This window comes from Melospiza melodia, chromosome Z, assembly GCF_035770615.1.
Source record: "Melospiza melodia melodia isolate bMelMel2 chromosome Z, bMelMel2.pri, whole genome shotgun sequence".
In the NCBI taxonomy this organism is placed as follows: Eukaryota; Metazoa; Chordata; class Aves; order Passeriformes; family Passerellidae; genus Melospiza; species Melospiza melodia.
Genome location: NC_086226.1, coordinates 38087754 through 38102587, shown reverse-complemented (window position 1 = coordinate 38102587; position 14834 = coordinate 38087754). Strand labels below are relative to the sequence as shown.

Sequence of the window (14834 nt, the reverse complement as noted above, 5' to 3'; positions counted from 1 at the left end):
GACAACACCACATCTTTATATTCCTGTCAATCTGATAATAGACATCCACTTAGTGATTACTCCACTATTCTAAACCCAGCTGGAGCTTGGAGAATAAGTTACAAGAATACGGAAAAGTGTAACAATACACACAACTGGAGACCTGGACTCTGTGCTACTGCCAACTCCATTAACTTCACTGAAAAAGGAAAGTAATATTTTTAGCTGTTCAGGTCAGTACTTCATAATTTCTTTAAGCAGTGTTTTATATTTGGAGACTAAGTGCTCTATCTATACCTGTTTTGAAATTCATAAATTGATGGTGGTAGTGGTGCATTCAGTGGCATCTATCCCCTAACTTCTGGACTATAGGTTTCTAGATGTTCCAAGCCGTAACTAAGAGCTACTTCTCAGAAGTAAGGAACTGTTGGAAGTGTAATTAAACTACACATGAATAATTATATATAAATTTAATAGAAGTGGACCTTTGCAACTGACAAATAAGTGACATGCTAACTTTTCTTTAAACTACTGAAAGCCGTGCTCCTGGTCCTGCTATTGACTGGCTTTGTAACACTTTCTCTTGTGTTAGTCACTTCACAACTGAAAGCCAAAACACATTGTGGCAAACATAATTTTAAAAATCTGTGTGTGATGAAGCAATATTTGTTTTAGAACTGTTACTACCTTTTTTCATGAAAAAGGAAATGCAGTGCTTTAGTTGCAAAATGAAACACATTTTGTCAGAGCTATATTCAATTAGAAAGTCTCTTTAATGCAACTGTATTGTATAACACATAGTTACAATTTCAGATCACATACTTCTTATCAGTAAGCAATAATAAATGTTTAAGTCAGATGGGAATCTGAAATACATCATTGGACTGGGATTTTAAATGCTATTAAAGCTACAATCAAAGCTCACCTTGGCTCAACTTGTCCAATATGTTTGCATTAAGGTAGTCAGACTCCTGTTAAAAATTCAAAAACTCACATTTAATTGAAATTTAGATTAAAAAGCAGACATTAGGTACATCATTCATGCTAACAAATATACATAGTGGTGAGTCAAGAACAGAAAAACAGTACCACAAATAAACCATGGCTCAAAACCTACTCTAGCTGGATCGCTGCAGCCACTCTTCCTATACCGAGGAGCTGTGTATGCGTTGCTGCCCTGCTCTGCTGTTGCTGGACTCTGTCCTTTCCTTGAGGTGTAGACACCAGTGCCCATGGCTTTCAAGGAAGGCCTGAACTCATCTCCATTTACCACTAGGATATGGGAAACTTCAGTGGGGGGGGGGGGACGGGGCGGTAAAAATGCAAAATGGAAATTATTTGGCTGAAAAAAAATTTCTCAGAATCCAGAGAACTTTATTGAGTAAAATAGATACAGAGGTGATATAGACAACCCAGAAACAGCTCAGTAGCAATGTTTTCTGCAGTGCCACATTACAAATAAAGCACACTAAGAAACCTTGCTGAGCTTTTTCAGCTTTTTGAGTGTTAATGGCAAGAGGTGGACACAGCTTCCCACTGAAAGTGGGACTCTCTATTCTGAGTAATTCAAATCAATCTAGAAGATATTTTTGTTAAATCTTCAAGCTGCTGTTACTACTGTTGTATTGATCTTCAACATCAGTGATTTTATTGCATTAGGCAATATCCACACCATCAAACTCCAGACACTTCTTCCCTGGGAAGTCCCTTTTCCAATCACTTGTTTAAAAGCAAAAACTAAAAAAAAAAAAAACAACAAACAAACAAACAAAAAGAAACCAAAAAAACCCCCAAACCAGCAAAATAACAAAAAAAACCCCCAAAACCCATTCCTTGTATTGCACATCTCACACAAGTCTGTGTATATATATATATATATATATTTAAATATGCTACAATTTAAAAAATGGTCTATGGCACTTTATTGGATATAAGTTTAAGAAGTTGATGAAACCACAGATGTTTGAAGAAATCTTCAATACCACAAAACAAAGTTAAACTGAACTAATTGGCACACAGGTTTTAAAGAATCCACAGAACATTCCTCTAGATCCTATGCAGTGCATGTACATTAAGAAGCAGTTACACTCTACAGCCCCCTCATGAAATCAATTAAATTAGCTTTAAGCTGATTTTGGTTTTTTTTTCCCAGAGTGCCTTTAAAAGCTGCTGCTGAGGTGAACTTCAGGAGCAATTTAAACAGCTGTGAAATTTAATGAGTGCACCCTGCACCTGAAAACCTCATCCAGGAAAAAAAATCACTATATATACCACCTTATCACTTGCTAGAAAAACAGAACCCTGAGAAAAGAAATTCTCATTATTTCTCCTCTGTATTTCTTCCCAGCCTGTCTTCTATCTGTACTACATGAACATGGATATTCTTGCAAGTTAGGTAATTATGCTGTTGCAGAGCAAGCTGATAATATACCAGCAACAAGCAGAAAAGCTGGTTCTTCTTGGTTACGAATGCAAACAAAAGCAAAATGTGCCACTGAAAATCTCTTTAATACTTAAAAAAGCAAACCCAAACAAAATGTACTATTGAATTTTTTTAAGCATCATGTGGATCACAGCAGATGTCAGCTAGTAACATGAAGGAAGGTTGTTCATTGTTTACTTCTCGAGCAGAGTATGCTCTCTCAACCTTTGTAAGGACTAACCTGACCTGATTCTGGCTAATCAAGTGCTTAAGCCAGTGCAGCATTTTTCACCCTAATACTGTGTCAAGACTTGTTGGCAGTGGTGACCTGGACTTTGGATTGCTACCTACCTAAGGAAGCTAAAACCATACATCTGTTTGGTAATTAATTTTTAGCTGGTTTATATGGTACTCATACAACTGCTTACCCCCTCTTTTCCAACTGCAGGGCCCCGAGGGCAGGGCAGAGCTGAGCTGGTGGCCCAGGTTCAGTGCATGCTCCAGAAGGGGCTCAGGAGGGATGCCTGGAGGAAGCCTTGCTGAACCCCAGGTACAAGCCCAGTGCATGTCCTTCAAGTGTGGGGGATGTGTATGGGGCAACACCAATGAGGACACAGGTCTGGACAGGGTGTGTCGGCTCTGATTTTCACCCTCAAGCATCACTTTGTGCTGGTAATTTTGCTTCATTAAAATCTTGATTTTTGCAGGCAGTTGGTCCCAGACCATAACTTTTGGAGGGGATTTAAATTCAATATTTAAAAGAACAGTGAGTTCCCTGTTTTAAAGTAGAAGATGGTGGATGGGGGTTGCAGGAGCAGGTGAATGCAAGAAGAGGCTGGGTTAAAACAATCCCTTTTTGAATAAAGGCGGAAGTTGACCTTGTTGCACTGCATCTCCGAGGTCACCTGTGTATCTGTCCAGCGCACAGGAGGCAGGTGCCATGCGCACAGAGGCACAGGCTGCAGCTGCTCTCTCACTGTGGTGGGCAGTAGGTGCTGGAAGGGGACCCCAGCTCTGTTTGCCAATCCTCCAGGCAGCCCCGGGCCCGCCACCAGGACTGCTGAACAGCTCTTGTCTTGTGAAGCACATCAGCAGTGCCTTGAAAGCAGCTACCTACCTGGACAGTAAAGATTTTAATAATAACTAATGACACATTTTAAGGGACTGACCAGGCAAAACCAAGAATCTCCGTTCTGTGTAATAGTGAAGCAACATTGTCACTAGATGATGTTAAACTACCAAGAAATAAGAAAAGGAGCCTAAAATTCACCTAGTATTCAATTAGAACTACTCAGATCAGTTATCCCCAATGCTCCTATGGTACAGTTGCATCATTCCTTAGTTTGTTAAAATACCTTACAAACTTGGTATCAGAAGTAGTTCTAGTAAGTGAAGAACCACCACAAATAACACGAGCTGGCTTTGAGAAAAAATGGCATTTGTGGCAACGTCTGTTTAATTTCTGCTGATTTAGTTGGGAAAAGTTCTACTACTACACAAACAAAAAAAAAAAAGAAAAAAAAAAAGAAAAAAAATTCTTCCCAGCCATCTAGAATTTGTAAAGTCTTCCTGAAAATTTTAAATTTCCTAAAGACTCATGTGTGTCTGGGTCATGAGACAGACTGATCTGTAGGCTGGGAATGACGTTTCACTGACGAGAGAAAAGGTACAATGTTGAATTACAATGTGGAATCCACAGTTGTAGGAGAGGCTGCAGCCCAGATAAGGCTGGTGCTGTGGGGAGCTGTTATCTGCTTGAGATTTCAGAAGTTTTAATAAAGGCTGTAGAAATATTTCAGTTTTATCTGAATCAGGTGAGAGCCAGTCTAATAACAGCTTCTCTGTCTAGTCAGTGGAAACTATATTTACCTGCTAAGTAATAAGTTGCACACAGCTTGTGCTTTAAGTTTCAAGAGAGAGAAACCTGGCAAGGACTTGACTGTCTAAATGCCTTGAGATTGGTGTAAATGTCAGCTTTGCTCTCTCAACATAGAATTAATATCAAAGAAGGCACTGTACTTCTAGGAAGTTCAGTACCAAAAAGCACCTCCGTGAAAATGGTACCAAACCAGATGATGGTGAAGAAATACACACCAGTGAAGGGAGCCCTTGGAAACAAAGCCTCATTAAAATAGGCTTCTCTTTTGCTTAAGAAAAAAAAAATGTGCTGGCTTTTATTACTCCTCAAAGTGACCAAGGAGGGTTAGGCAATCCGATTAATCACAATTTTTCAGTTTTAACAACATTCCTGCTATATACATGTGATTACTCACATCCCCAGTCGGATTAATATATTCCACTGTGTCCTGATCACAGAATGAAACTAAAAATATCCCCAAGTATTTACATTCTGCTTTCCTGGGATCCTTTCTCTGATCCTCACTGCCCAGCAAAGAAGAAAGACCCTTTCAGTAGTTCAGGGTTGGAATGCATGGGGCTCAATCACACAAATGTTAAAAACAGGTAAATAGATCTGCTTGCCCAGTCAATGGAAAGCAGATAAAGATCCAGGTGCTGGTATTTTTCCCCACTGGAGTTAAAGGAGGCAGATAAGGCTTTTTCCTTCTTCTATTTCTTCTTGCACTTTGTCACTGGATGTGGCTATTTCAGCTTGCGCCGAGAAGACCGCGCAGATGAAGGTCAGAACGGTGCCGCCGATGGCTGTGTAGAAAGCCCAGCCCAAGGAGCAGTCTCCCAGTTTGTAAGCAGAAGCATAAGGTCCACAATAGCTTATCGCCTTCTGGCATCCCCAACCTGCAGGGTAAAGTATCAAGCCTAAGATAAGGAAGAGCCCTAGAAATAAAAACAGAAAGAAGTTTTACAAACAATCAGTCTAACACCAGATGCAGCACATCTAGTAATTGTTATTATGGTCACTAATATTCATAATTTACCAGGATTAGGAGAAAACTGCCATCTCATCCATCCAATCTTCCTTTACTGATTGTTCTCTAGTATATGCCATGCAGGCTTTTAACTAAATCCGAAGCTACCCTATGATTTATGTTGTATGTGAAAGGCTTACTTTTTATGATAATGGGCTAATTCCTTATTTTAATCTCTGTACTCCCCGTACATCCTTTCCTCTCACACATTATTGCTACAAATACAGAGCATACAAAATATTCAAGCATCTCCACCTACTGCTTATGCTTGCACTTCTTAAAAATGTAGGAATACTTGCATTCACTTTTGATTTTGTATTTAGCTAGCCCTCATTTAGCTTTCTTTAGCCATTCACCATAAATGTATTTGCCTGTCTTCCTCTGGATTTTGCCTACATTGATTTTCTTGCCTGGAAAAAAACAAACAAACAGAAGACAACAAAAAAACCCCACTCAAAACCAAAACAAAAGAAACCCAAATAAAACCAAAACCACAAAAACCCAGATACACTTCGACTTTTTTGGCCACATTAAGACATAGCAGAGAGATAATACTGCCAGTTCACTGAGCTGTTCTCATAACAGAGGGATTCTGGAGTCAGCCTCAAACAAGCAGATCCAAGTACCCATAGCCAGTGCATATGTAGCCCTCGGATCCTCCAAACAGTTGACTAACTACTTTAGAAGGAAAGCACTTTCCCAGTAGTGACAGGGGCAAAAGCCTCAACTCCCCATCTTGCTAAGCATCCCCAAAAGTCTGGTGTGCCTCAGGCTGGGAGTGAAAAGCACAGACTAGTTGTTCTGCCCATGTGATTGTCTCTCATATTCATAGGTTTCTCTATGAGGACATCTAAACAGTGAAGGGCTTCATTAAGGAAGTTGAAAGTCACATTAGTGTCCCTGCACACGTGTCTTTGAACATGGAAAGGAAATTTAATCAGAATGCCTAAATATGGTAGTGGCTACAGTGCTTTCTTATGGGCACTAAAAAAATCACAATGAATTAAACACATACCTCGCTCCTACAAGGAATGTAAGAAGGAGCTAAGCATAAGAACAGCTCACAGTATCAAAATTTGCTTTCTGTTTACCTTAAAAATCTACTTAAAAGAAAAAGAAAATTGTGAAAAACAATTTTTGTTTAAATACAGTCAGTTTATCCAGAAAATTAATATAGCTTTCCAGTTCCCATAAATATTTCTGATTTACATTTCAGGCTCTTTAGAGCCCTTTATTTAACCTGGTATGCTGATGAAAACAGCTGCTAAAAGTGCTGTCACCTTCTAGAAGTAGGCTAAAAGTTGTGCACTAAAACCAGTCTTTTTTTTTTCTTTCTTGTAACCAAGAGATTACAAAGAACAGGTTTAACGACTTGTTTTCATCATCTTCCATTCAGTCAGACTAGCAGTTAGACTTCTCTGCAGTATGTTAGGGCTCCTTAATTGTTTGTTCAACGAAATTTGGCCAGATGCATGACATTTTCCTCACTAACAATGTGGGTCCTAGTTAGTAAGCAGTTAATTTACACAAAATGCAAAAACCATCATCCAACTGTCTAAAATTAATGTCTGTGAATGCCAGACATTTCACAAAAGAAAGTCCTTCCTCCAGCGTTTTTCTAATGATGACACAACACCATGGGCATGAATGACCTAAATGTCGTTACTCTTTGGGGCGGCAAAATCCATTAGTGAGTGATATCCGTTCTCTGTGGAGGGATTTCATCACTGCTTACATTTAAGAACCAGTGACAAATTTCATGCAGTGTTTCCTGGCTGGTTGGCCAAACACATTAAGTATAAAGTATTGCTTTATCTTGGACAAGCCTGGATAAGCTGTGCATTCATCCTGCTGAGCCGTGCAGCCATTTCAGACTAAACACCAGCAGTTCCTTCTCCTCTATTCATCACTAGTTTCCTGTTCTGCGCAACCAGTATGACCACACTATGTATCTTTCTGACTGCACATTGGTATGGGCCAGTTGCTGCTCTCTCTAACGATCACAAGCCCTTTGGTAGGTAAAAATCACCATCATTGAATTAAGAAGCAGGATCTGAAATGCCAGCATAGCTGCTGCCAACATGGAAGGTTTTTAAGTTTATCACTCCATCACTCACAAACCTAGGCGGCCTGTGTTTAACAGCAAACCCAGCTTATGGCTGGCTGAGTGTCACAAACAGGACCAAGAAGACACATCCATCACTTTTTATCAAAACTAGAGCACTGAGCGACTCCTGAAAGCTACTGGTTCATGGAATGTATGCCCCAAGATGAAAAGCCATTACCCAAAACTCAGGCTCTCAAAAGGCACAGCACTGCTGCCAAATGTAGTCATTAGGACCTTACTGACTTAGACCTTTTTTTTCAAAAGCAAAGAAAGTTCTTGGATATATAAATATAATAAATATATAAAAAGCCACATTTTGATAAACATCATATATTTTCTCACAGATGAAAACAAAACCTGGAGGAAAGCCTTGACTTTGGATTTGAATACAGTTAGAGTATGTACCTGATTTCAGGCAGCTAACTTTGTAACTCCTATACTGGACCAGCATAATGAAATCAAAAAAAGTAGTATTTTTGCTACCAAACCTCTTTTCTACTTCTCCATTTCAGTGCAGATAGAAAGTGTTTCATGAGCCTCTTAGCACTATCTAATATTTATCACAATTTTTTATTTCATTAATAACAGGTTCCTGCTTGACAGGAAAAGTAAATAAAGATGATTCCATTAAGTCAATTCAAAATACCCACAAGAGAAAGGCACTCCTCTGGTTCACGCTAACAGGAAGTGGAGAGGCACAGGCCTCTCATCACGTATTCAGCTCAAAGCTCCCATATCCAGAGCAATGGCTGAGCTGTGCAGGGTCCCTTCCTGACTCTCCCAGAAAGGAGTGTTCAATTGAAGAGGAGCTTTGCCTCCTGCTACCCAGTCTCTCAGAAGAGACAGCTGCAGAGCCCATCTCAATGACTCCTACAGCTTGAACAAAACATGCTCCACCACGCACTAACAGTGCAAACCATTGCCTAAATTGCCTAAAAGAGCAGACAGCGAACCAAAGTACTTAACTGTTCAACCACTTGCAGTCAGACACCCCTCAGAAAGATCCACCCCCTCTCCTCCTGGAAACATGGATGCAAAGAGACAAGGAGAAAAAACTATCTTCTGTTGACAGTTTGCCTTGAGACATGTCTATTTTTCTTAATAAATCAGTTTTTGTTTGTCCCTGTGTCTTTGAAGGGAAGCCAATACTGAAGAAAAAGAACAGAGAATAAAAATTGAGTGCTCTGTCTGAACAAGTTTTCTACAGTGAATCTTTTCAGTTCTTTGTGCTGCTGTACAATAAATGATTTTTAATTCACAGCCAACCTACCTGTGGAATTACTGCTGTTTGTTCACCCTGCTGGGAGGAACAAATTCACTCTGAAAACATAACAAGCTGTTTTCCACTGTGCTCATCTACAGGCACACCACAGAGTTCATGCTTGCACTAGATTTAACTCCCTTAACTTGTTCTAGATTTAACTCCCTCTCTGGGCACAGCTGCATTGCTGAAACTGCAGCTTCTGCTGTACACATACTGTGTACTGTTCCTACTTTTTAAGCAGCACAATCCCAGTTCTTGAAATCAGTTTGATTATTTTTCAAAATTTCCTTTTTGTTAGTTGTTGCCAGTTCTCAGTTACCTCTTCTCTGAGAAGTCCTCAAAACAGAGGTATGAAAGAATGTCACACAATGCTGCCAGATGCCTAGGCATGACAACAGAAAACTATTCAAATTACTTTTTTACCCAGAGACCTCACCTATAACTCTTTGGTGTAAGTTCTGTCAGCAGAGAACATTTTTACATCTTTCACATAACCTTTTATTATCAGGCCCTAATTACTTGCTTTTGAAAAGACGTCTTTGTGAGATTTAGATTTTAATGTTACTATTAGATTACTATGTATCTCCTGATTACAACAGCCTATTAAACATCAGGCATTCTTTACTTAAATTGTGTAAAAACAACTCCTTTCTCCTAAAACACCAAATCAAAACCTTACAGCACACTGAGAACATCAGTATCAACACAGCAGACTGCACCACTGTGCAAAAAAATTTCAGAAGACAGTTGATTAATACTTTCTCCTATAGGAGAAGACTTTTTGTATTTGTGCGCCAAGACCTTTTCTCCTTTTACAGGCCTGCAGCTGCAGCAAGGTATTGCTCCTCCTGGTTTTTATACACTGCAGCAATGCTGCCTGGTCAACCTTGTAGAAAACCAATGGATAAGCCTTTCATTGTGGGCATTTTTATGTCACATTATGAGCTGGGGTTCAGATCTGAGGAAAACATTTCTTCTTCCTTGGAAGCAACCCTTGAGACAGGAGTTAGGGCAGAGGCTTGTTCAGCCAAATGAAGGCATGCTATTTAGTTTTGACAGTCTCCTGTGCAGCTGCTGTTGTGCCATATTAAACAAGAGTGTATACTAACAAAGCCACTTTCCATTGCAAAGCCTGAAACCATCTACTCATTTCCTAGCAAAATAGTAAAAAAAGCTTTTAAATACTGCTGAAGAAACAGGAAATTAAGCAGCTGTGATCAATGAGGTGGCACTGCAATAGGCTCCTATGGAGCCGCACAACTGAGCAGCAACATTTTAAGAGAGGAAAAAAAAAGGGTAAAAGGGTAAAAGACGGAGGGACTAGCTTTGCACTGCAGTGCAGGTGGGCTGCATCCCCAGTGGCACTGATCCTGATTGTTTTAATCTTCTGCAAAACCACAGGGGAATAAGAATCAGCCCAGGGACAGTGCATCAGCCAGGCACCCTGCCTTTACTGCTCACATTTCCACGTGTGTCAATATGCCACCCGAACATTTCATGTGTTAAATATCTGTATAAATATACTAGTGTAGCTTAAGCCAAGAAGGCTTCCCCATATGCAAATTTTTCCTGACAAACCCAGCAGGGAAGCTCTCGGGTTACCTACCACTCATGCACTTTTGATCACTTTGCCCCCTGACAGACAGGTGAAGGGACAGCCTCCCACCTGGCAGCTGCACAACAAACACCTTCAGTCTGTGCAGTGATTCAGTAATACCATGTTAATCAGCTCAAGAGATGGGCTCAGGCCTGCTGACATGGTGTTTCTAGCACTGCACACTGGCTACAGGAAAAGCATGAGATGCTGAATGGAGCACTGCTTATAGTACCCACAGCACAGGGCCCCAGACCGGCCTCTGCAGCTGCTCTTCAGCCCCCTGGATGGCTGCCAGGCCCACCAAATGCAAGCAGCTGACCAGAGGCAGGTAGGTCTTTGGCCAGAAAGAAAGGAGAGATTTTGCATGCCCTAGTGTCTTGGAAATGGCCTCTGGCTCACTCATAAATGCTGCATGAGAAACAAGAGAAAAATTCATAGCATTATAATGATCAGTGCTTTAAAAGTCCTACCTGGACACCTGTACCTTGTGTTACACAGGCTAACACAAACAGGTGTGTTTTGGGGCATGTTGGAAGCATGGCTGTCGAGAGGGGCAGGGTTGCCAGCAGGCAGTGCACTGAGGCAAGTGCTCACCTTCATACCTTCAATCACTGCAGATGGCTGCTCACATATATAGATTTCAGTGTACCTGCGATACCCTACGCTGAGGCAGAAGTAGTTTAATACTACAACCAGGTGATGGTTCAAAACCCACACAGGTTTCTTTTTCCCTTTAGAATTGTCTCAGGGTGCTATAAGGGCCTGTACATACCAGAAGAAAAAAATATTTCCCTAATCACTGCCCTCCCCAAACTGAAGAAGACAATAAGGCCCCTTCTCTCATGTTTCTTCTCTCATGTATTGCACAAATAGTAGATACTTATAACCAAACCTATGCAAACCTCCCATGACATTAGTGCTGCAATCTGGAAATACAGATAGAAATACAGCACAGGGGACTACTGGTGGGACACTCAACCATTATGTTTTACTTCCCTCCCAAAAAAGCCACAAAATAACTCAGTCTGTTAGCTCAATGTTAGGAATTAGGGGGTTGTTTATTATATTGGTATGATCTTACTGCTTAGACTTCTCAGAAGTGAAGTGTGAGCCTACAGACTGCTGTTTTTAATAAAGGAGATGGTAAAGTCACCATTAGTTTTTAGTAATTTTTATGCATGTGGTGAGAGTGCCCATTACTTGGGAGGGAAGAAAATGTGTAGACTCAAAGTAAAATCAGTCCCAAGCCTTGAAGTGACACTGCTGCCTCTTTCCTGGCTGTCAGCCATGTAAAGTCACCACACTCTGGGGGCTCCCATGTGGTGGCTGTCAACCTAGGCAATTAAGGTCAAGATAAAGCATGTTATAAGGGAAAAGCCAAATGTTTAAATTTTTTCAGCAGTACAGAAGTAAACAAAGACTCTCCACTTGTTGGGCCATTGCTCAGGCACAGCCATCTCTCACATTTTACCTTAAAACCCCAAAAAGCACTGAGTGTTTTTAATCTAGGATGACCCAATAAAAGGTTCAGTCAATGGTCCTAATTGAGAAATTCAGTTTTAGGTGGTAAATTCAAGGAGGCTTCTGAATCAGGAAAGAAAGGCCATATTAAATATCTGTTCTTGAAAGACGCAGGGACCAAGATCCCATCTACTCCCTACCACTCACCATAACCTTTTTCACTGCTATTCAACCAGTGAGTGCCATTGCCTCCAAACCACCAATCACTCATGCTGCCTTAGCAGAAAGGGAATGAAATATGACTATAGCTCAGTAAGGGAGGCCAAAACAACCACCTCCCTTAGCTTAAACAGAGGTAAAAGGGCTGCAGGTTGCTTTTTTCATGGCCTTGCATTTCCTCAGCACTGATCCCATAGTACAAACAAAACTTCAGTTTGGGGGTGGGGGAGAGGAGCTGCAGAGGAACTAGGACTCAGCCTGAAGGAAAAGGCAAATGGAGATGCAGGAAGGGGAGAATTTCCTGTGGCTTCATGAGCTATTCAGCACAGTGCAGGACATCTGTACTGGGTAAGAAAGCACAACTCAAATCCACTTACTTCCTTCACCACCACATCAGGAACACCAAAGACAGAAGCTTAGCAAAAGATAGCCCCTTTTCCTGAAAGAGCTCCTTTCATCTTTCTTTCTTGTGCTTGAGTGAGAGCACAGCACTTGCTAAGTTTAAATGTTTTCTTTGTGTTTGCATTCTACATACAAATAGCAGCATCTGTCGTGGCTCTGAGGCCTAGAACCAAAAATCTGACAGAAACAGAGCCCTTGTGCCCTCCTGATATCCCCAGGGCCTCTTGGGGTCACCAGCACTCTTTCCCACACCACCAGGGCAGGGTTGTAAAGAAGTGCTCAGCATTTCACCTATGTTGGTAGAAGTAAGAGACCTGAGTGTGCACATGTACCACAGGTAAAATCTTTCTCAGTGGGTAGCATGGGAGTCTCTCTCACGCTAAGCGTTGTTTGTTGGAAGACATTTACGCTTGCCTAGATAATCAACTGCCAAACTTGATCACTGAAAGCCTGAAATTTTTGTTTATTTTTCTATTCATTTTAATCTGCTGTGTGTCTGCTGGTTTTCAAGTGCCCACCTTGATAATGCCGGAGATGAGTCGACCTCCGAATCTAACAAAACACTGAAATCTGCATTTTATTTCTTTGAAGTTACTAATGGTCTCCCTCAGGCTCAATAGCAATTTAGCACTTGAACTCAGTTTTCCTTCCCTGGCATATTCCAAGACAGCAGTCCCCTTTGTTTGAACTTTCAGCAGCCAAGTGTGTATTAGATATCATGCTGGCATTGGGCCATATAGGTTACAAGAAGCACTATAGCACATACAGCAAAAGCAGTTCAGACTGTCAGAATTTCCATCAGAAATCCCTCTCCCCTCCCTTTTTTCTTTCTTCCCACCCCAAGAATTCAGAATTCTGGCATCGGGAAAGAAAAACTCTGAGCTGAATCCAAAGAGGAAATATGCTTTTTGAAAAATGCATGCTCTGCATTTTAGAAAGACAAACAAGAAGCTTCCTTGCCTTCAAGGGCAAAATCACTCTTGCTTTGCTCTCCTGCTGCTTGGGCTCCCTGGCTGTTCAACAGCTTCCACTGCCTGCAGGCAACATCAGCTCACAAGGTGCCTTCTTCCTTATTCACCAGTTTGTCTCTTTCTCTGACAAAATAATGCCTTTGTAGAGCATGATGCCACCTATAAACAAATACTCTAAACTATGCTGCAACTACTGTAATCTTTTATTTTATGGTCTGAATATGAAAGAGCTCTAGAAGCCTCGTGCCCCTTCTACCACAGCTTGTGTCTCCTGCTTTTTCTCCCCTCGATGATGAAAGGCCTGGCTGACCTCCCACTTCCTCCCCAGCTTCCTCCTCCACAACTCCCACCGGCCTCCTCAACTTCCAGCAGCCAGGAGTCTGCAGTCGCATGGCTGCACACACCATGAGCCCACCCTCTGCGGCTGCATCCCACTTCACCCACCCCCACAAGCAGCTCCAGATCCTCGTCCCCTTCAGATGGTTCCTATCACAACTCTGCTCAGGCCACCTTCCTAATCACCCAGCCTCCCACAATGGAAACGACGCCAAGTAAATATAATAGGCTGAACAATTTCTCAGCTCAAGAGATGTAAAACAAACTCCTTCAGCAGTGAAGACAGACTTATACACACAGCTGGTTTGAAACTGAATTTCACCTCCTCATTTTAGAAAGCTGCAGAGAAGTTTCTTTACATTTGAGGGTAAAGTTGTACTCCTGGCACTGAACTGTTGCCAAGGTCCTGCAGCAGCTCCTGATGGAGGAACTCTCCAAGATACCAAGAAGGGAAAAGGAGACATGGACAGTCATAGAGAAAAATCATGAAAAGGTCAGAAGAAAGAATGCAAAAGAGCTCTTGAGACACCTGAGAAGAGAAAGTACTGTGGAAGAGCTATCATTGCTTGGGACTGAGCAGGGCAACAGTAAGGGGAAAAAACAAACCTCTCAGACCCTGGAAAAGAAGAAACTTCTGGGGTGGCAGAGAGAGGCCCAAAGCTGCAGCATCTGGGCCCAGACAGAGCAACTGGTTTTTTTCTGATGTTTTCAACTGATGTTTTCCTGATGTTTTCAACTAAGCATCCAAGGGAACTTAATGCTCTCTGACCTGCCTGCAGCAGCCTTTGAAAACACAAATCTCTTTGCTTTGGCTGACTGGACATCTACCTGTTAAAGATGCCAGTGGCACAGGCAGCAAAATACAGCCATATATTCACCTGAAAAAACCAGAGACACTCCTTGGTGTGCACCTGGGACACAGCATGTCTTCTGACAGATGCATCCCAATTTTTACATACTTCTGTCAAGCCCCATTACAGCTAGTGGACTGTGAACAGAAGAAGAGATGAGAACGGGGTGACTCATGACGGGCCTTCCAGATGAAGCCATCAGCATCCTGGAAAGATTTTAGAAAAGAGGAACTATTTTATCTTCTTTTGGTAAATGTTCCTGGCAAGGCAGCCCTGCTCCAGCACAGTAAAACAGAAGTAAAAGAAACTGAACTCCCAAACCCATTAGCCTTCGTGATGT

The 14834-nt window shown here is 41.5% G+C and overlaps 1 protein-coding gene across 5 annotated transcripts in view; it reads right to left on the bottom strand.

Annotated features, from left to right (window-relative positions):
• Nucleotides 1–733: 733 nt before the first annotated feature.
• The window catches only part of LHFPL2 (LHFPL tetraspan subfamily member 2), a 119589-nt gene continuing 105488 nt past the window's right edge, over nucleotides 734–14834 (bottom strand). For 4 of the 5 annotated variants that reach the window (XM_063180491.1, XM_063180490.1, XM_063180492.1 and 1 more), the window contains one exon: nucleotides 734–5194. In XM_063180491.1, coding sequence (XP_063036561.1) covers nucleotides 4938–5194 — 257 coding nt within the window. In that variant the 3' untranslated portion in view covers nucleotides 734–4937. The remainder of the gene's footprint in view (nucleotides 5195–14834) is intronic. The other variant, XM_063180495.1, reaches the window with a different exon arrangement.